At 36.2% G+C, this 23,333-nt stretch overlaps 2 protein-coding genes across 5 annotated transcripts; both read left to right on the forward strand.

Moving 5' to 3' along the window:
- The first annotated feature begins 3,402 nt into the window (after positions 1-3,402).
- On the forward strand, positions 3,403-5,363 carry LOC121804448. Its single transcript, XM_042203993.1, has 3 exons — positions 3,403-3,515; positions 3,697-4,337; positions 4,403-5,363. Exons 2-3 carry the CDS (start codon positions 3,709-3,711, stop codon positions 5,187-5,189), a joined length of 1,416 nt encoding a protein of 471 aa, XP_042059927.1. The 5' UTR covers positions 3,403-3,515; positions 3,697-3,708; the 3' UTR covers positions 5,190-5,363.
- A 2,469-nt stretch (positions 5,364-7,832) lies between these two features.
- Positions 7,833-14,265, forward strand: LOC121804446. Of its 4 annotated transcripts, none has more exons than XR_006051145.1 (7): positions 7,833-7,897; positions 7,986-8,072; positions 9,386-11,641; positions 11,764-12,072; positions 12,146-12,245; positions 12,331-13,028; positions 13,186-14,265. XR_006051145.1 is itself a non-coding variant. In XM_042203991.1 (6 exons), the coding sequence occupies exons 3-6, from the start codon at positions 11,016-11,018 to the stop codon at positions 12,787-12,789; spliced, it is 1,494 nt and encodes a 497-aa protein (XP_042059925.1). In that variant the 5' UTR covers positions 7,833-7,897; positions 7,986-8,072; positions 9,386-11,015; the 3' UTR covers positions 12,790-14,265. The 4 variants fall into 4 exon arrangements, 1 of the variants encoding a protein (XP_042059925.1); XR_006051144.1 differs by having other exon boundaries at positions 13,454-14,265; XM_042203991.1 differs by having other exon boundaries at positions 12,331-14,265.
- The last annotated feature ends 9,068 nt before the right edge of the window (positions 14,266-23,333 follow it).

Genomic DNA, 23,333 nt, shown 5'->3' on the forward strand with positions numbered 1-23,333 from the left:
ATGATATTTTTTGCCCAAATTTAGATATGGAGAGATTACACTGGATAAAACTCAATATAATTATGTGATAGAGTTAAGATTAAAGAAGATAATACAAATATGCAAACGTTGCATAGCCTTTGTGAAGAAATCCCAATTGAATTGGGAATCTCTTGTGGTCCTTCATGGACGATTAGCATTGCTGTCACTCTCTAGATCCTTCTTTCATTTTGTATAAATTCCTAATGTATTATTGAACAAATGAGCAATGAAATATCTCATTCTGATAATATTTGTCCCTTTCTCTGGTTCCATTTATGGAGTCTATCTCTAAAGCTTTCATTATGTTCATCGGCGGCAATAAAAGTATACTTAACTGACATTTATGAAAACTCATACATGGTTAAAGTTTGTTCAGAAAGAATTCTTAATACTAGTATAAAATATCCATGTATTCAAATCAAACACATATATATGAATATACATAAACTTATTTTTGAACAAATAAGAACAAAACTGATTTTGACTTTAATTTGTAATTTAATATTTATAATTGTGTTGGATGAAAATCAAATATTTATCTTTTAGAGTATCTCATTAAAGGTGATCAAGTTTGGAAGTGGTTTCACTTCCCCTCAAATCCCAAGTGAAAGAGTTACACTCCACCGAGTGAAAATGTGTCGCCATTTTTACATCCACTCGACCAGAGTAGTTAATCAAATACCAACATAATCACATACTGCTGCAACTTCACTTCATCACATCCTTTCTACACTCCAATTCAACATTTTTCTCGTCTCAACATCTTTTTTTTCTCTACTGAGTTTGCCATTCCACAATTCCTCTGCAACTCTATCTCCTCAAGAGACAAATATGGTATCGATTTTTCTCTTAATTCAGTATTGAAGTACAACCTATACAGCCCTGTCAAAAAAGTTAGGGAAGGAAACAACGTTGTAAGGTTTCAAATTTCAGGCACAGACTTTACCATTGTCCACGTAGATTGTATTTAGCCAGAATATTTTAAAATCTGGTTGGGCTGGGAAAAAAACACACGCCCCATCAAAGTTTATGATTTTTCATACCAGTTTTATAGTTTATGGGAAATACTACAGATTTTTTAAAAAACTAATGATTTTATACACCCAAATCTCTTTTATTTATTAATTTCGACTCTATTTCTCCATTCTATATTGAATTTGTTATTATTTGTCTTTCTGATCTCTTTTAAGTTTTTTACAATTATATTCCTAATTCGGCAAGTCGGACTAGGTTTTAGTAAGTATTCCAAATAATAGAACCATCTCAAAGACCTTTTGTCGAATCTTAACTGTGTATCAATAATAAACTAACGCCGAATGAAGAAAAAATATAGTACTACAACTTTAAAATATATAAAAATGGCACGTAATTTTTTTTAGAAAATCCGAAAGCAACAAAATTATAAATATTAGGAGTAAATTATAAATTAAAGTCAAAATTAGTTTTGAACATTTGTTCAAAAATAAGTTTATGTATATCCATATATATGTGTTTGATCACTTGAATAAATGGATATTTTATGCTAGTATTAAGAACTTTCTGAACAAACTTTAACCATGTATGGGTTTTAATTAATGTTATAGATGTCAGTTTAGTATATATGTTGATAAAATTTAAATTCTGCACCCACTTTTAAAATGAATTTGTTAACAACTTTTCCCAGAAATCGCCAGAAATGGATTCAATTCTTGTCGATTATTCATTGTGTTGGACTTATTTCTACAAGACCCTCGATTTTTGTTCAGGCCCGTACTGTTCACACCATAAGTTTTAATAATGTAAGTTTATAACATGTAACGATAAAAACTACTAATATGATCTGTGAGTTGGCCAAGCGGTAGAGAGGTAATGATAAAGGTCTCATATTCAAGTCCTTTATATTCATTTACCCATCCAAAAATAAAAGATAAAAACCAATACCACGTGAAGAACATTTTTACAAGATTATTTTGGAAGCCAGTACCACGTGAGAAGAACATGTTTACGAAATTATTTTGAAAGGATAAATTGTCATAAAAATCATGAATTATGATCAAATTCTTAATTATATTACAACATTAGTAATCGATCCTAAAGACTATAAATTTAAATATTTCTTTAAAATTTACCACGCATCTAAGTTGAGCGAACTGAATCTAAAATAATATAGCAAAATTTAGCATTTTTTTCAACACACTTAGCAAATAACTCAGCAGTATGAAACACGTGGCGCCAAATCAAAAACATATTATAGATATGAAATCTAAATATTTTGTCATGATTTTTTTTTTTCAAGTTTAAATTCTTAATTTTAAAAGTTGTGGGATAAACCATGATTTGGCCAATATTCTTTTTTTGGCAATTTGCCCATTTAAAAATTGCTAGTGAAATTTATTAATCTTCATTTTAAAATGTGTTATTTTTATGGAACATATATAGTATAATTATTAAAGTGGATATTATAATATTTTGGTCATTATTATATGTAGAGATATAAATTTTTCTGCATGTTTTATGTGGCCGTGTTTGATTTGATTTCGTATAGATAAGGTCGGCCTTCTCACAAGGCCACATCCATAGAAGGCCACATCCATACAACTAATACAATGGTCCAGAACTATATTATAATGGCAACTAATACAGTGGTCCAGAACTAATTAAATGATGATTGCTATAGAATGGACATGATATAATTTAATTAAAGTTGATCATTATAATATTTATTTCATAATTATATGTAGATATATAAATTCTTCTGCATGTTTTCTGTGGCTGTGTTTATTTGATTTCATATCGATAAGATTGGCCATCCCACAATCATACACTAGTACAGTGGTCCAGAACTAATGGATCAAGTGACTTATTTAATTTAGAGTTTTTATGTAATTTTCGTTGTATAATATTCCAAAACTTATAATACAACGAAGATTTGGTTCAATTATTTTTTAATGAATTAGGTTTTTTTTTAAAAAAATTGTCCAATTTATTTTATTCTAGTCCAATTAAATTATATCAACAATTGATAAAATAATGTGATTTGTGGTTGTGGCGTGACTAGACAAGTTTTTGTGGCTGAGTCATGGTTGTGATGACTAGGCAGACAAGTTTTTTTTTTGTGGCTGTGGCATGAATAATTGTGCCACTACATGGACACTCTTAGGTTCCATTTAGGTCATGGAATTAGACTTGCGGAATTGGAATTAGAGTCTTCAATTCAATTTCTTAGAATTATAAATTGAATTATAATTCAATTTCTTAGAATTCTAAGATAAAGTGAATAATTGAGCTATTATTTGGATTCCAAGATAAAGTAGCGATCCAAATATTTAATAAACATGTGTTAGCACATTTTAGATGATGGGGCCAGCCGCTATTTGAATAACGAGCTTAACACACTTGATACAATAGTAAGTAGGAGTATAATATAAATCTATAAATAGACTCTTCCAATTTCAAGGAAATCACAACATAACTCAGGTCCAGAACTAGAGAGAAACCTTCTTTTCAAAATTTCGGTAATCATCGATTTAATTTGAGTTATTATGTCATAATTATGTCTTTTTTTTTTGTAGCTAGTACTATTAATTTCTGGAATAAATAGTAGTATTTTGAGTGTATTCCATTGTTTGACTAGTGTTACGTACTACTATACTACTATATAAAAGTGTGCCTAAATATTAATGAGAAATTTGACAGGTTGGAAGTAAGATGGCATCGAGGCTAACAAGGTTCATTGTGATCGAGTCCGTTAGCAACAATGGACATTATGCAGTGCGCGAGACAACGAACCCTAATGCCGTGGTTATGAGAAACGAGAGCGTGTTCAGCACGCTGATCAAGATCGAAGCTGAACGCGCCACCAGCAACAACGCATACATTCACCTGCGCTTCTGCAATACCAATAGATACTGGCAGAGGAATAGTAGCAGCGACGCCATTGTGGCTCAATCCAACAAGCCTAACGAAGACATGTCAGACAGATCATGTACTCTGTTTGAGGCGACCGTGATGGGCCCTGACACTTTCTTCCTCACCCACATTCAGACCGGGTGGCGCGTGGTCATACTATCTAATACTACTGCCTTCCGCTTGTCACCGCCATCCTCAGTCTCAGCCAATGCCGGCCTTCTCAGATTTATGAATTGGGATTCCTTGGTTCATCTGCCTACCCACGTCGCCTTCCAAGGATCCAACGACAGCTTCCTCGCGGGAATCTGGACGCAAAATGCCCAATTCCTGCAATTCGCGTCCAGCGATCCCAACGAATTGATTTCGAATCACCGGGTCCAACTCATGCCCGACGGCCATGTCCGTATACACTCTGATCATTTCACTAGGTAAATTTTCTTTTTTTAAATATAAAATTAAAGTAAAGGCTAAAATTGGTCCTGAAATTCTTGAGGTGGTGGCGGTTCCACAATGATTGGATATGGGCATCAACTATGAACCCATCCATCGACGACAGAAACCTTCTCTTCTGGCCAATAAAACTCGACAACAACACCATCGCCCTGCGCAGCGTGGGCAACAACAGGATCTGCCAACTCCATTCCTGGGGAAACATAAACCGGTGCCTGAACGCAGCGGTTACAACAATCACGAACGAAGCAAGGATCAGGGTGCACGAGCTGGTGCTGAACAGAAGTATCTACAACGTGAGGTATCGGATGGAGGACGCCAGGATATACGGGGAGACGCCATACGTGGCTGGGACCACCACCGCCGCCAACTTCTCAAATCAAAACGCCGAAGTTGCCGTCCAGATCACGTACCAAGACTCCAGCAGTTACACCTTCAGCCGAAGCTTGTCTTTGACGGCGGGGGTGACGACCACCATCTCGGCGGGGGTGCCTTTGATCGCGGGAGCAACCATCGAAATCGGGTATCAGGTGAATACGACGTTCGAGTGGGGAGAGTCTAGGTCTAGGACGACGTCGGTCACGGCTACGGGGACAATCCCTGTGCCGGCCAGGAGCGTGGCGTCGGTTCGATACGTGGCAACCATGGGGACCTGCGATGTGCCCTACTCGTACACGCAGCAGGAGCGGAGCTCCACCACCGGCCAAATCACTGAACTTGATTATGACGATGGTCTTTTCACCGGCGTCAGCTGTTACAACTTCAACTTTGTCGTCGAAAACACTACACCTCTCAATCATCCCTCACTCAATTTCACATTACCAAATTGAGTAGTCACTGCATTTCAATTCGAGGGTTTTTTTTCATCAACTTCTTCCAAGCTGGTTTTTTCCCTCATTATCCATGTGTCAACTTGCTTTTCACCAGAGTTTTTAATTTGGAGTGTATTGTTTCAAATTGATTCAACTCTTCCACTAAAATTACCTCTGCTTGTTAAAACTTAATTATGCGGTGTAACGTCGAATTTTCAAGAAGAAGAAGACATATAAACTAATTCCAGCTGAGGATAAAATCGGAAGGATATATTGTAAACTGATTCTTCAATGAAATCCTACATCAATCTTCTCAAAATTCCAATGTGAATGAAGTGTTGTAGTAACTTGTAACATATCTAAGATCAACTTACTAAAATGAACTTAAAATACTCCTACTAACTAAATGTATAAATCAAAGTCAAATTTACCGGCCGCGGCAGTGGATTTTGAACATTTAAATTATGTTAATGCAGTAATAATAAGATACTACATTACCTCCGTCCCACAATAAGTGTCACATTTTGTCATTTCGGCTCGTTCCACAATAAGAGTCACATTTCAACTTATTGCACTCACATTTTGTTATAAAATAATATATAAGTGAGACACATATTCTACTAACTTATTCAATCCACTTTTCTTTATACGGAGTATTTTCTTAAAACTCGTGCCTACACAAAATGTGACTCCTATTGTGGGACGGAGATATATATAGTAGTAAATTATAATCCATCCATTCCATTAGTGTTGAATTATGGTACTATTTCTTTTTGGTATGTACGGAGTATTTATTATAGTCCGATCATTTCCTTTTTAGCAAAACAAAACACACTAATTTTTATTTATTTTGTTCCGCGTCTTGCTTAATTTGTTTTACTTTATTCTTTGTCCTATTTTTTGTAACATATTAATATTTAGTTTATGCTCTCTCCTACTTTGTTCGTTCTAACTCTGTTTAATTTAAAAATAGTTATTTCTTAATTAACAACTCTGTTTAATTTAAAATAGTTATTTCTTAATTTTGTGTTTTGAAAGAAATGCCAACACTAATGGGCGTATGGAACGGATGCAGTAACATTTACCTCAATTCTCCTTTTAACTATAGTTTTATACTCCACTATAATTGAATCGTATTTTCTTTTGAGTTGTCTCGTGATTGTTGAATTTCTCTTTATCCTCTTTTTATTTTAATTCAATAAATACCATTTTCTCAATCGGTATGTTCAAACGAAACAACTTAACTATAGTGAGATAGAAAGAGTATAACTTAATCGTATGGCTATGATAAATACCACTACCATGTAAAAACAGGGGCGGAACAAATTTACACCAAAAGGGAAAAAATATATATGAGGAAAATATATTTTTTGGAGTATTTAGTTAAATATTAAGTAAAATCTTCTTGTTAGTCCAGAGCCTTTGTCCTAGCGGCGAGTAGCTTAAACATTATTGTATGAGGTGACTTCAGTTGTAATTTCCTCTTTTTTATAAGAGTTTATTTGTAATTTCCTCCTTCATGTAGGAGTTTATTTAAAAATAAAATAAAATAAAATAAAATAAAATAAAATAAAATCTTCTTGTCTTTTAATTCAATCTTGTTGATGTCTAAGGTTGATCACTTGCATGTATGTCAAATGAAAGTATAGACCTCGGCCGGCAATCATTGAGTTTACAATTTTCAACTTGAAAAATTCCACTTGCATTAATTGGGCATGTTTTCCTATTTTGGAAGATATCTAAGGTTGATTACAATTAGTATATCCCTAATTCGGCATGTCGGACTAGGTTTTAGTTACCTAATTATTCCCTGTGCAATAATTGAGTCCTCGTAATATGATTACGACCCAAGGAAAATAATTGAGTCCTCGTACTAATTTCCAATGATTTGCTCCTTTTATTTAATAGTCATTGTTTAAATAACTGTATCTGGTGGGTACATAATTTTTTATTTATTTATCATTTTTAATCCAATTCATTTTATTAACAATCATCTTTATTAGTACTCCAAATAACACCATCTCAAAGACATTTATCGATGATTAATTAACGCACACTACTAAAAATATGGCCATTCACTACATTAAATTAGTGGCACTTTCTTAAAGATGCCAATACAAATCACTTGTCATTACACTAGTATGTTGTTGCACTGCTATCAAATACTAATGCTACGTTTTCAAATAAATGCCATAATAATGTTTGTTTACTTACACTTTCAATTCTTCACTTAACCATTATTTCCAAAATACATATAAACGAATGTTATATATGGCCAAAATTATGTGACTAAATTAATAATTTATTTAATATTTTAAATCGATATTAACAACATTATTTTAATATACATACTACTATATATGATTTTAAATATCTTTAAGATAATAAGATATGCATAAATGAACTATATATGATTTTAAATATCTTTAATACTATATACTAAGTATAATTTTAAATATCTTTAAGATAATAAGATATGTATAAATAAATAATATGAGTGTACATCATAGTAAATGTATATAATGGAAGTATATTTATCCCTAGTCAAACTTGATTAGTGTTTATATAATATTTAAACTACACGTGTGTATTTAATTTTTTAACAAACTAATGAATAAAATAACTAAATACCCTAATATTTCCAGCTACACACAGAAACTAAATTATTCAGGATTTTCAGGTGCAGAAGCGGCGCTAGCTTCTTGTTATCATCAAATAATTTGAAGGTAGTTTATTGTTTTCCTTTCACTTCAATTTTTAATTTGCCTATGATTTACATCAAATCACATGAGTTTCTATGGTGGACGATTGCAGTGGATATTTTGGATTGAACTAGAGAGCATTCATATTACTGTTTTAACAGCAAGTTCGATTTTGGGCTCCCGAATTTCACAGCGATTGGTAATTATTGACTCTGACTTTTGCTTATATGATTTTCTATTTTGCATTGTCAATGCCTATTGTCCTGCTGAAAGAGTTGGAAGGATTTAATAATTCTTGATATGAACAATAAGATTGAGCTCTAAGGTTTTGCTTGCTCTGTTGTTCCAGTTTGTGCTTATTGAGTATGTTTGTGCTCACCATGTTTTTTCAGATTGTAATATCTAAGTTTCATTGTTGGATAAGTGAAAAATGCTCTTTTATTCTATACTTCTGGTTGTACTCAGGATATGAGGATTTAGTTTTGTTAGAGTTGCGTTCAAGAATCGAATGAACAGAAAGAAAATCTGAATCTTATTGATGGTAATCACACGAAGAAGAGTACACAGGCTTCCATTGAGCTAAACTGTATCGAGTGGAGAAGGAGAGAAAAATTAGGGAAAACTGAATTAGATTTAACTAATAAAATCTGTCTTTTAAACAATAGAGGCAAAAGCTATTTTCTCTAATCATCTCAACTAAAACAAATCTAACTGTTCCTGAAGCTCATCAAGCGGATTGTCTTCACTCCACTGATCTGGCTCACTCAAATAATCACACATTTAGCATTCACACCGACAAGTTTTTATATAAAATATCTTAGGATACACTTCAATGATCAATAATATTATGTTGCTCGGTGGGTCTAGATGCAAAATATTTCATACTCTCAATGTTAGCTAGTTAAGTAACCTTTAAGCCAAAACAGAATCAGCTCTCTTCATCACCCCCACCGTTCTCGTCTTTCTCTCCCCTACTGCTTTATCGTTCTCCACACCTGCCAATTCTATTTGATTCGAAAGAATTCAATCTCTCTCTTCTTGTGTGCTCTATCTCGGCCGAAGGGTTATCGTGCCATCACACCACTGTCGTGCTTTGTCTTCTCTCTCAGGTCAACTCATCATCTCTCCTTCTTAATTAATTTTTGGTTTTATAGCTTTCTTTTTGTAAGAATTTCCATAATAATTAATTTTTGTTTCTACCACTTTTTATTGCATAAGAGTTTCTCAGTCACAATTAACTGTTGTATAATCAAAAAAAGATAATGTGGTTAAATTGTTAATCAAGGTACAATAAAGCTTGGTTTTAGTTTGACATTTTTGTTTAGTTTGATATCGATCAGGAAACTCAATACAGATAACTACTAATATTTTTTATTGCATATAACTTGTTTGTGAATTTATCATAATTAATATTACAAAATTAATATGTTTATCTCATGTTGTTTGACATTTTATATGACTATTCATTCTCTTATAGACTAAGTTGTCTATATTAATTTATGATCTATATAGGTTCGGTAGGGATTTATTAATATGGATAAAAGTTGGAAGACAAAGTCAAGAGTAACAGATGAGTACCAAAATGGACTTCAGTACTTTTAAGGTTATGCTTTTCGCAATGCAAGCATAAATGATAAGATATTGTGTCCATGCAAACGCTGCCAAATGACAATATTTGCGAGTAGAGACGAGGCGTATGAACATTTGATAGTCGATGGATTTATTCCTGGATACACAGATTGGATAGCTCATGGAGAACTTCCTAGTATTCTTGCTTCTAGGCGTGAAAACCAACATAATAATGTAGAGGCTTTAGGTGATGATGATATGCAGGGTTTAGTTCATGATGTCTTTGGGGTTCCTAATGAAGATGGATATACGGACGGTACTAATTCCCAAATGGATTCTGAAATTGCTAATGGGCAAGCAAGAGAGTTCTATAGATTGATTGATGATTCAAACCAGCATTTATATGAAGGATATGCTAAATTCTCAAAACTATCATTCATAATCCGTTTGTTGCATTTAAAGTGTCTTGGGAGATTAAATAATAAGGTATTTGATATGCTATTGGACTTACTAAGAGATGCTTTTCCTGATGCCATGGTTGGTCTACCAAAGTCTTATTATGAAGCTGATAATTTGATGAAAAAGCTAGGCCTTGGTTATGAGAAAATTGATGCTTGTCCGAATGATTGCACTCTATATTGGGGGGTGAATGAAAATAAAACTTCATGTGACACATGCAATAAGCCTAGATGGTGTACTACTGATAAAGATCCCACGGGTGAGAAAAGAAAGGTTGCCCAAAAGGTGTGGTATTTTCCACTCAAACGAAGGTTGCAAAGGTTGTTCATGTCTTCAAAAACGGCATCTCATATGAGATGGCATGCTGAAAGTCGTACGAAGGATGGGTATATGAGACATCCCGTCGATTCCCCAGCATGGAGCACATTTGATAGTTTGCATCCTAATTTTCTGAGGAATCTCGTAATGTTCGATTGGGATTAGCGTCATATGGAATTAATCCCTTCAAAAATATGAGTGTATCACACAGCACGTGGCCTGTCATATTGTTTCCATATAACCTTCCTCCATGGATGTGCATGAAAGAGTCTTCTTTTATGTTATCTCTATTGATACCCGGTCCATCAGCTCCTGGACAAAATATTGATATTTATTTGCAACCACTTATTGCTGATCTAAAGGATTTATGGGAAGTAGGAGTTGAAACATATGACGCATCTAAAAAGCAAAATTTTCAGCTACGTGCTTCATTGTTATGGTCAATTAGTGATTTTCCAAGATATGCCTATTTATCCGGGTGGAGTACCCAAGGTGAATATGCATGTCTGGTATGTAACAAAGAAACACATTCTATTAGACTGAAACATGGTGGAAAGTATTGTTACATGGGTCATCGAAGATTCCTACCTAAAGAACACGAGTTTCGAAAGAATAGACGACTCTTCGATGGCACAGTTGAGTACGGAGAAGCACCGCAACAACTATCTGGCGATATGGTGATGGATGACTTGAGAGACTTTACTATGAAATATGGTAAGCTAGTTAAAGATAATACAAAGCTTTTCAGTTGGAAAAAAAGAGTATATTTTTTGAGTTGCCATACTGGAAAGATAATATGGTTCGTCATAATCTTGATGTCATGCATACTGAAAAAAATGTTTGCGAGAGCATCTGTGCCACATTGTTGGATTTGGATGGTAAATCAAAATACAATTATAAATCACGCCAAGACTTGGAACAGATGGGAATAAGACCTGAACTTCATCCAATTACTAAGGAGGGTGGAAAAGTTTATTTACCTGTGGCAGCATTTACAATGAGCAAGAAGGAGAGGACAATATTTTGTCAGGTTTTGAAAAATCTTAAAGTTCCTGATGGTTATGCCTCAAACATCTCAAGGTGTGTTCAGTTAAAACCACCAAAATTGCTAGGCTTGAAAAGTCATGACTATCATATTATGATGCAACAATTATTACCTATAGCATTGCGAAAAACACTCTATAGGACATTACGTTCACCTTTGATTCAGCTTAGTAAGTACTTTCGAGAACTCTGTTCTAATATTATTTGCCTTGCTGATATCTTTCGTTTAGAGAAAGATATTGTTGTGGTACTTTGCCAATTGGAGAAGATATTTCCACCATCATTCTTCGATGTAATGGTGCACTTGATTGTACATTTGGCTACCGAAGTGAAGCTATGTGGGCAGGTTCACTACCGTTGGATGTATCCAATAGAGAGGTAATATATATTTGCAAGTTATATTTATGAAATTTAATAGTGTATACAATGAATGATGTTTTTTCAATGATGAACCAATTAAAATATTTGAAAATCTAATATTTGATTTTTTTTGCAAATAGATATTTGGGCACATTGAAATCATATGTTCGTAATCGAAGTAAACCTGAAGGTTCGATTGCTGAAGGATATCTAGCAGAAGAATGTTTGAGGTTTTGCTCTTTGTATTTAGCTGACTATGTGGAGTCAAAGTTTAATCGAGCATCTAGGAACGAAACTGTTACAAATAATGCAAAAATAGGATTAGATGTATTTACGATTAACGGTCGTTCTCTTGGAAAAGGAACTGCAATGAGATTAGATGGCGTAACATTGACGAAAGCTCATCAATATGTATTGTTCAACTGTGAGGCTGTCAGACCATACATTGAGTAAGTTATTTTGTGAATTCCTATTTATTATAACTTTTGAACTTTTTTTAAGCTATGAATTGTTCTATTTCAGGCAATATTGGGCAGTAGTTGAACAATCTAATCCTCGCGTTGCACGTCATCAGTTGGAACGTATCCACAGTGAAAGGTTTGCTGATTGGTTTGCTCAATATGTAAGTTATATGCTTCACAATGATTGTAATGGTTAATATACAATGTTGTTGCTATATATTATTGTGATTTATTTTCTTTCAATAGGTTGAAGGGTTAATTGTCCATGAGGAAAATCCAATATTAAGAGCTCTGAAGTTACTTGCTCGCGGGCCTAATATAATTGGAGTGAAATATAAAAAGTATATTGTAAATGGTTTTCGGTTCCACACGAAAGATTTGAAGTGTACAAAGAAAACACAAAATAGTGGGGTGCGTGTTAAAGCTACAACGTCAAGTTTTTCAAGTACTAGGGATCAAAATCCAATCTTAAGCGAGTTGGACTATTATGGAATTCTAACCGATGTCGTTGAGCTGGATTACAATTGTGGACATAGAGTTGTGTTATTTGATTGTGAATGGGTGTCAAAAGGAAAACGATTGAAGACAGATGCTAATGGATTTACATTAGCTAATTTTTCAAATGTGATACGCCATAATGAACCATTTATTCTTGCATCTCAAGTTGAGCAAGTCTTCTATGTAGAGGATCCAACTGAATCATAATGGAGCGTAGTTGTCTCTGCTGCAGCACGAGCTCATTATGACATGGAACCTATTATCGATGTGGAGACTTACTTACAAAGTAATATTTGTGTTCCTGCTGATAATATAGGGTTGGATGACTTTGGTTGGGTTCGTGAAGACATCGATGGAATAGAGGTTGACTTAAATGAATGATTTTGATGACTTATATGTTATCAGATGGTGGTTATCGAACAACATTCAGTATGGAAACTACGATGGTGAGTAAAGAAATATCTTCTTACTTTGACAATACGATACATGATTAATTGATATACGTTGTTTTTGTGATTCTTGAATTTCTATACACTGTGTTCATACACATAAACACATTTATTAAAATCGAACTAATTTTCAAGTTTTTATTCTGTTTTGCAGCATCTAAATTTTGGCATCTTAGAAATCAGAGTGAAGAGGTGTAGTGTTGGTTATTGATTAGAGATAGACTGATAGATTGCATCCTATTACTCAGAATTTATCTATCAGGATTTAGGTCCAGGTCCCTCCGTCTGTAGCTATTTTCTATGAATCTTCGTTTGTGTCTGAATTAAGATATTTTGTGATTCTATAGCAAAGTTTGATCCTTTTGGGTATTAGATCACATTCTTAGAATTGTTTATTAATGCAAATTAGTATGATTTTACAGCTAAGCTTGTCCCTGTTGGATGTGGAAATTATGAGGTTGTCAACACCATGACAGCAGCCAAGAAGGGTACAAAGTGAAGTGTGTTCACTCCACATTTCAGCTCTCCCTATATTTCTTACAAGAACTCTTATGTTTTATCGGTCTTGAAACTTTTGGGCTTTCAAACCTGTCTGGTATATGTCGTGCAACTTTGGCTCCCATAATTGGATTCTGGATCGTGGATGGCGTCAGTTACTATGTCTCTGTTGCTATGAATCTTAGTTTGTCTTGATTGAGATAGGTGTGAAAATTTTGTGCAAATGCATTCTCATTTGAGATTTTTATACTATGAATGAGTTTCATTGTTAACTTGAGGTCTTACACGATTCAGTTGAGCTACACTGTCTAGTTAGTTTGATCACAATATGATTCATAAGATTGATTTTCTGATATGGTACATGAAATGGAGCTGGAATGCATGTGTTTAGATTAGCATTTGTATGAGATTCTGATATATAGCTTTGTTGCCACACGAACTGCCCACCCAGAAGGCATGGGTTGTCATCTGCTGCCACCTTCCAGCCTACTGTCGAGAGCTGCTGCTTCGTCGTCTCCGCAGCCGCTGCTGCCCGGTGCGCCAACGAACTCTTTGCCCAGTCTGTCAGGCTGCCTCCTCACACAGTGATAATCTTGTTTTTCATCTCTGTATACCGATTCTAGATTTGCCACTTAATATAATACTCTAGTTAACGTATTACAAAGTTTTACTCGGAGTGTAGTTTCTCATAAATGTCTTAAAACTATTTTTAATTTCTACAAGTGTGGTTTGTGTGTGTGCTTATGTATTTTTTTATAAATATGACTTGTAAGTGCACTACTTTGATGTCCTGAAATTCATAATCTTACACGTCTAGTTATCTTTTTCCTCCATAAGGCTCTTAAAGAGGCACTTGCGCACATCAGAGCGTGCTCCAGATTGGAAGCGCTTCTACTGAAAAAGAAAGCTATTAAATGTGGAGACACAGCTGAAATTCATTCTCTGAAGGTGCTTACATAGTACATGAGCCTTCTGCCTTTTATTGTCATGGTGTTAGTTTTCCATTTAATATCTCATGGTTAAATCGAGCCTCGTTCAAATTTGCAAACATTCTTTTCAGCCCACCATCTTCTCTTTTACTAAATCTTTACTAGTGATCTAATTTCAGGAACAATTCTTTTTTGGGTAATGCATGTTAATGGAATTCCATTTTAATGAAGAAGTTTAGTTGTATTCCGACTCAGGGAGTGACGCACAACAGTTATGCGTCGTTATTAATGAACGACGCACAACCCTTATGCGTCTTTGGTTAATGACGCACAAGGGTTATGCGTCGTTCAAAGACGCATAAGAATTATGCGTCTTACCCTAATGACGCATAATCCTTATGCGTCACACTGGTAAGCATTCCCGCCTGTCACCTGGGTGACCCGGGTTCGATCCCCGGCAACAGCGCATAATTCTTTTATAAGAGTAATATCTATTTGCCAAAAATAAATGTTTAGAATAACTCATTTTTATCAAATACTAATCACTTAAAAAATTGCGCTGTTGCCGGGGATCGAACCCGGGTCACCCAGGTGACAGGCGGAAATGCTTACCAGTGTGACGCATAATGGTTATGCGTCACTAGGGTAAGACGCATAATTCTTATGCGTCTTTGAACGACGTATAACCCTTGTGCGTCATTAACCGCATAAGGGTTGTGCGTCGTTCATTAATAACGACGCATAATTGTTGTGCGTCACTCCCTGAGTCGGAATACATCTAAACCTCTTCATTAAAATGAAATTCCATTACTAGACTAGAACAAAAGTAGAAAGAGCTCTCTAATTTCATCATCAACTTTCAAAACTCGTGTTTGAAATTGACTTGAATTTCATTGGAATTGTTTAAAGTATAAAGTAAATGGTGCCAACTATTAGTTCATACTGTGGTAATCTTGTTTTTCGTCCATGTATATCAATTCTAGATTCGCCACTTAATATAATACATATTAAAGTAAACAATTTTAAAAGTTTTATTCAGAGGTAGATTCTAATAAATGTTCTTAAACTATTTTCAATTTCTATATTTCTAGTGGTCGAATTTAATCGTCAACTTTCAAAACTCGTGTAAATTTTACTGGAGTTGTTTAAAGTATAAAGTAAATGGGTAAGCTATTACTTCGTACAATGATAATCTTGTTTTTCGTCCCGGTATACCAATTCTAGATTCGCCACTTAATATAATATATTAAAGTAAACAATTTTAAAAGTTTTGTTCATAGTGTAGATTCTAATAAATTTTCTTAAACTATTTTTAATTTCTATATTTCTAGTGGTCGAATTTAATCGTCAACTTTCAAAACTCGTGTTTGAAATTGACTTGAATTTCACTAGAGTTGTTTAAAGTATAAAGTATATGGGGTCAGCTATTATTTCGTACAATGATAATCTTGTTTCTAGTCCATGTATTATTTTCGCAACGAGAGTATGGTGCGCAACGCCATCTACCGAGCCAACGATGAAATTGGCAAGTTCAATAGCTATTTCTTCCAGGAAGAGCGGAATGCGGGGAGCGGCCGGAGCGAGGTCGACATCATCACTGCCGCGTTGGGCACCTACCAATCCATGAACTACAAGTCGTTCAAGTACCTCAACGTTTGGCAGGAGACGCGGACGCACCCGAAGTATATGGGAGGCGTAACATTCTCCTCTAGCGGCTCCTCCAAACGGTCAAGGTCGGTATCCCTATCCGACGCCGGCTCCGAAGAAGTGGCTAGCCAACTCGCCGGAGCTAACTTGGGTAGCCCCTACGCCGGCCCGAGCGGTTCCCAACGCCGACCGCAAGGAAGGAAGAAGGCGGCGGCCAACCGCAGTCGAGCCGCGGCTGCAACCGCTGATGCTCCAGTTCCCGCTCCCATTCCCGTTCCATATGCGCCACCTCCACCCCCCACCAACTAGTTGTGGCAGCTTTTGGCCCAACTCAATATGGCCGATAGGTCCACTATGACCCCCTCGCAACTTCGATCGCACGAGGCCATGATATTGGGCCTCCAAAGACAATTGTGGGTAGTGCCGTCGGATGAGTAGTCGTCCACGGGGGTATTTTTAGCTTTTAATTATGTAATTTTTAATTTTTAGGAGTTTAATTATGTAATTTTTTTATTTTTAGTATTTTAATTATGTAATTTTAATTTTTAGGATTTTAATTATGTCTTTTTTATTTTATTTGTAATTTGTAATATTTATTGTGGTTTTTAATGAATTTTAATTTTATGGAAATATTTTTGTTTAATTGAATTTTAAATTGAATTGTGCTCGTCCTTGCGGAAGAGCACAGCTGTGTGTTGGGGTACAAACCCATCCCACATCGGATGAGTATGGGAAGTTGGAAGGTGTATATAATTCCTGTCCAACCCCAATTAGTTTGAGGCTTTTTGGGAGTGACCCAAAAACAAATCCGTGCGGGCTTGACCCAAAGCGGACAATATCAAACTAATGTTGCAGTCGACGATCCTAACAAGTGGTATCAGAGCCCAGGTGGCTATGGGTTGTGCCTGGTTGAGCCCCGGTTAGGGTCTGGCCCTGAAGGACTCAAAGTTAGAGTCGGGCCCAGGATGACCCAGGGGCCAGGGCTGGAACGACTCATGTTCGTGTCGACTGCGTTCCTGATGTGGTCTCGGTTTGAGGGGAGGTTTGTTGGGGTACAAACCCATCCCACATCGGATGAGTATGGGAAGTTGGAAGGTGTATATAATTTCTGTCCAACCCCAATTAGTTTGAGGCCTTTTGGGAGTGACCCAAAAACAAATCCGTGCGGGCTTGACCCAAAGCGGACAATATCAAACTAATGTTGCAGTCGACGATCCTAACACTGTGGGTGTTGTGCTCTTGCCAGAGAGCAGGCAGAAAAAGTGGGGTCGGGCCCACAACCATGCTCGCTGGCAAGAGCACGGTCGTGGGTGCTCTTAGATGAAACCGTCCTTATTCTTTAAGTTTTTCGTATTTAATGATGAATTCAGGTTTGTACCTTCTGCTAATAATATAAATAATTAACCTGAGTTAATTTCACACTAGCTATTATCATGACCTAATCATTTATGAGCTTTAAAAAAAGTAATAATGATCCTTATTTAGCATCATGATTAATAAATAATAGTGAAGTACTCATATTAAGTACTTCACTATTTTATCATCTTTGCCTTACTGTCCTTGACTACATCCCTTCTTCCTCTTTAATCTCATATTCGGTTGGGGTGAGTCTAGGTCTAGGACGACGTCGGTCACGGCTACGGGGATAATCCCTGTGCCGGCCAGGAGCGTGGCGTCGGTTCGATACGTGGCAACCATGGGGACCTGCGATGTGCCCTACTCGTACACGCAGCAGGAGCGGAGCTCCACCACCGGCCAAATCACTGAACTTGATTATGACGATGGTCTTTTCACCGGCGTCAGCTGTTACAACTTCAACTTTGTCGTCGAAAAACTACACCTCTCAATCATCCCTCACTCAATTTCGCATTACCAAATTGAGTTGTCACTGCATTTCAATTCGAGGGTTTTTTTCATCAACTTCTTCCAAGTTGGTTTTTTCCCTCATTATCCATGTATCAACTTGCTTTTAATTTGGAGTGTGTTGTTTTAAATTGATTCAACTCTTCCACTAAAATTACCTCTGCTTGTTAAAGCTTAATTATGCGGTGTAACGTCCAATTTTCAAGAAGAAGAAGAAGACATATAAACTAATTCCAGCTGAGGATAAAATCGGAAGGATATATTGTAAACTGATTCTTCAATGAAATCCTACATCAATCTTCTCAAAATTCCAATGTGAATGAAGTGTTGTAGTAACTTGTAACATATCTAAGATCAACTTACTAAAATGAACTTAAAATACTCCTACTAACAAAATGTATAAATCAAAGTCAAATTTACCGGCCGCGGCCATGGATTTTGAACATTTAAATTATGTTAATGTAGTAATAATAAGATACTACCTTACCTCTGTCTCACAATAAGTGTCACATTTTGTCATTTCGGCTCGTTCCACAATAATAGTCACATTTCACTTTGACCATAAATGGTAAGTAGACCCCACATTCCACCAACCAATTTTACGCATATTTTATTATAAAACTAATATATATAAGTGGAAGGGGAGTGATCAATTGCTAACTCATCATTTAATTGCTAACTATAACTAATTTAAGATCATAGGATTTTAGAAATCTTGTGGTCTACAATTTGCCATGTGTAATTTCTTTTTTTATTTTTTAATATTAAAAAGATAATAGTAACTAGCAAATTTAGGGTTTAGAAACACAATGTCAATACAGTGTATGATATACATCAACACAAAGACATGAAAATGTCAATACAATTTCATATTGACATTGTACAAACATTGTATTGACATATTATGTATCGTGTATTGATATAAAGCTGTTAATGAAATTTATGAAAATTTTCAATTTTTTTTTTTCAAATTTTGACATCGGAACATTTGCAAGTGAGATCTCGTTAGAATCCTTATGAAAGTATCTTTGATTTGATATATGTTGTGAGAAAAATAGTTTAAATCGAGAAAATTATATGTGTTTTAAGTTATGAGATATTTTTCAAAAGTTAGTTACAACTAATTTGTTGTAAATTGACCTTAATACCCTTATTGATGTTTTTTTGTTGATCGTATTGACATTACGGGACTGCTTATATCTAGGCCCTTGATTTGAATATCTAATGACTATTATTTAATTGTATTTAGCAATTAAATATTGAGTTAGCAATATAATACCCCTATAAATGGGATCCATAATCCACTAACTTATTCAACTCACTTTTCTTTATATTTCTTAAATCTCGTGCTCATACTTAATGTGACACTTAATGTGGGACGGATGTAGTAATTGCTAGAGATTATATATGCAATATTGTTGTTGAAATGTGTCAAATAATACATCATTTTAAAGTGAAAAATGTAAGTGACTTCGAGTAAAATAAATCCGAAATATTTGTGTATATGAAGAAAATATTTGAAAAGATTCAAAATGGGGAGATAAAGAAGGTATAAAATGAATTAAATGATCGATCCTCAAAGAATGTACTCGAATCAAATGTAGCAATATGCATATGTTTAATGGAATACATACATGAATTTAAGAATAGTATTTAGGTTCTTAATCTCTCTGCTTATCGTTATAAATTTGTGAATAATAATGAAAACTACAGTTTATAATTGACATCAAATTTTTTTTATATTCATCTCTTTCCCTTTTGCGATCTTGATTTGATGTGTTAGTTGAAAACACCCATAAAAATCTAAGAGCATCCACACCCGTGCTATTTGGCAAGAGCACGGATGTGGGTCCGGATCAACTTTTATTAATTTTTTACTTCCTGCTTTTCTCCAAGAACACAACACCCACATCCATGCTCTTCCGCAAGGATATGCTCAAAGGTCCCACCATTCCATTATTTAATTTAAATACTTTAATTACTAAAAATAATTTCACAATATTAAAATGCATTAAAAATATCCGATATCATTACAAATTACTAAAAATTAAAAATTACATAATTAAAATACTAAAAATTAAAAATTACATAATTAAAATCCTAAAAATTAAAAATTACATAATTAAATTCATAAAATTAAAAAAAAAAACCCACTACACGTGGCCGAATTTCACCCAAATGTGTTTGATTAGGTCTTCTTGTAGCTCAATGTGGGTTATGGTATCACGCATTGTGTGTCTTGTTTCGATCCTCTCGCCCACCGTCGTATGCACACCTCGGCATGGGGGAAACCTCACGGTTGAGCTTCCGGCTTCATCCTCGTCGTAAAAGTTAGCCGCCCTCGGTCCTTCGTCAGCTATAATCATGTTGTGCAAGATAATACACGTGTACATGATGTCAGCGATATTCTTAACGTACCACAGCCGAGACGGGGCCTTCACAATGTTGAATCGGGCTTGAAAGACCCCAAAAGCTCTTTCGACGTCTTTCCGAGCAGACTCTTGACGCTGCGCAAAAAGAACCCGTCTCGGGTCTTGCGGATTGCTGAACTTCTTCACGAAAGTCGACCACCTTGGGTAGATACCATCGGCGAGATAGTAACCCATGTGGTATGCATTTCCGTTGACGGTGAAGTCGATCGTCGGTGCTACACCATTCAAAACATCATTGAAGAGTGGTGAAGAATATAGCACGTTCAAGTCGTTGATGGATCCAGCAACACCGAAATATGCATGCCAAATCCATAGGCGGTAGTCGGCGACCGCTTCAAGGATAAGCGTTGGGCCGCCGCCTTTGTGGCCGCTTAAGTATTGCCCCCTCCAAGCAGTCGAGCAATTCTTCCACTTCCAATGCATGCAGTCAATACTGCCAAGCATACCGGGAAAACCGTGGACTGTTTCGTGAAGATGAAGTAATCGTTGACAATCTTCGGTGGTGGGTGCCCAAAGGAATTCCTCACCGAAAGCAGAACGAATGTGGTCGCAAAAATTTTTGAGGCATAGGATTCCAGTTGACTCACCCACATGCAAATACTCATCGAAGAGGTCAGTCGTTTGCCCAGTAGCAAGTTGTCGGGTGGCACAAGTACACTTCTGCAACGCCGAGAGACTTTGCCGACCGGTTGCGTCTCTATGTGATTGAAAGTATTCAACACGGGCAGACAATGTGTTGACAATGTGCATAAAAAGCAGTTTTGACATGCGAAAACGGCGGCTGGTCGGAAAAATAGTCGGCAACGAGCCTTTCGTTGGCTCCCTCCCGGTCACGAGGTATGTAGCGGAGAATTGATCTAGTTGGTCGAGGAGGAGGGGCGGGGTTGGTGGTGGCGACATAGGCTTCATAGGCGGCACGGGATTGTTCATAGTATTCTTGTTCTTCGCGCTCTGCTTCAGCCATGATATCGGTGAAATCCATTTTTAGAGAGGGTTTGAGTGAGAGAAGAAGATGTAGATGAGTTGTATGAAAAAATACGAATGAGAGATAATTTGATGTGAAAAATGGATGATGAATGTGTGTATTTATAGATGCTTTTGGGATTTTAAAAAATAAAAAAATAAAAAAACGGTAATAAAACGGCTATAGTTTTAGGAATCTGAAAATATTTTTTTATTTTTGGTATTTGAAAGAACAGGTTTTCGTCAGGTGTCGTTAAAGCAAGGATGTATCCTACTGATTAGGATGGAAACCTCAGCTAAGTCTGAACCTGGTATCAATAATTCCTCAACCTACTTCTACTAACTAGTATAGTGGACGTAAGGGTCGAATCCCACAGAGATGAATGCTCTTTGGTAATTGTGGTGATATTCTAGAAGGTTGGTTAGCTACCACGCTTTGGGTTGAGATTCTAACTAGACTGGAAATTAATGTGGTACTCTACTGACTAAGAGGTGTGAGAGATGATTGATAAGCAGCTGTGTACGTGAGAGTAGGGGACATTATGTTTCAGAAATTATGTGGGAGGTACGGGGTTACTATAAAAGGCTAAACGGAATATCAGAGAAAAAAAGAGGTAGTTAGGTGACTAGGCTGACAGTTCAGTAGGGTACCAGCAGAAAAGTAAAGAAAAGTAAAGGACAAAAGCGAAAAGTAACTAAAAAGTAAAAGTGGTCCCAAACATGGATGTGGACATTGTCTTCTCCAACAAGTATGAGCACAAATCAAACAACTCAGATTCCATGAACGAGAAATGCAGATTAATAACTTCCCAAGAACAGATCTACGATTAAAACTCAAAATCTAAAGATTAACTATCGGAACTGAAATTAAGCTTACTAGGTGACATGCAAGGTGGCAGAAATCACGTAAACTAGGCTTTCACACTTAACCATTTCAGATCTAAATTCTAATAGCTAATCTAAACTCATGAACTCAGATCTATCAATTCGGAAATGAAAACATGCTCGCAACACTTGAAAATACCGAAGCAGTTAGATCTAAGCTATCTAGGCAGAAAGAAACAGAATCGAACAGGAATCGATGCACAAAAACGACTTTATATCATAAAAACGTTTGGATCACAACTAAGACATCAAAGTAAGCAAGTATCGAAAATGCAACAGATCCAACGTAAGAAAACAAAGTGCGATTAACTAAGAAAGCAAGTAAAGATTGTTTTGCCACTCAGGGCGATGAAATTGTTAACACTATGAAACATGCTGACTGGAATGAAGGACGGTGGATCTCCGGCAGACTGATGGAACTCAGGTGACCATGGCTGTGGCGAGGAACGAGAATATGAAGGATAATGCTGAAGGATTGTTCTACCGAAGAGAGATTTCTAACTAAGCGTAGGAGTTGATGAACTCGTGATGATCCCGTAAATCTCATTCTCTCTCCACGAGGCTTCCTTTTATAGGGAGGCCTCCCTTGATTTTTAAGGTAGACTCTCTTCATGAAATGACTCTTTTGCCCCTTGCTTGCGGCTGATTTTCCCAGCTATCCTTCTTCTCCATCTTGAGCCTTTTTGGCATGCATCCTGGTCGGTATTGCACCCTACTGACGCCCCTTTCACCTGAATTATCCGAACATTCTCATACTGGCTAGAACACTTTCCCTGCACACTTTAACAACTGTTTTGCAGATATATTCCAATTATGCACATTATACTGACCAGTAACCAAGGCCTAGAATACGACTTATCAGTATTATTTTCGATTAAAAAAAAGAAAATCCAACGGATAATCCGTTGGCGAATAGAAACGCGCACGTCGCCTGCTCAGCGGCACAGACGAGCTCGATGCATCAAGCAGCGCCGTGCCAGCGACGAGAGTGCAGCGGCGGATAGCGCGTTGCCGCGCCAGTGGCACGGACGCCATCCGTCCCAGCGAGCACCGCTATCGTCCGCCACTGTGGCTCGCGGACGACG

The sequence above is a fragment of the Salvia splendens genome, chromosome 5, assembly GCF_004379255.2.
Source record: "Salvia splendens isolate huo1 chromosome 5, SspV2, whole genome shotgun sequence".
Taxonomy (NCBI): Eukaryota; Viridiplantae; Streptophyta; class Magnoliopsida; order Lamiales; family Lamiaceae; genus Salvia; species Salvia splendens.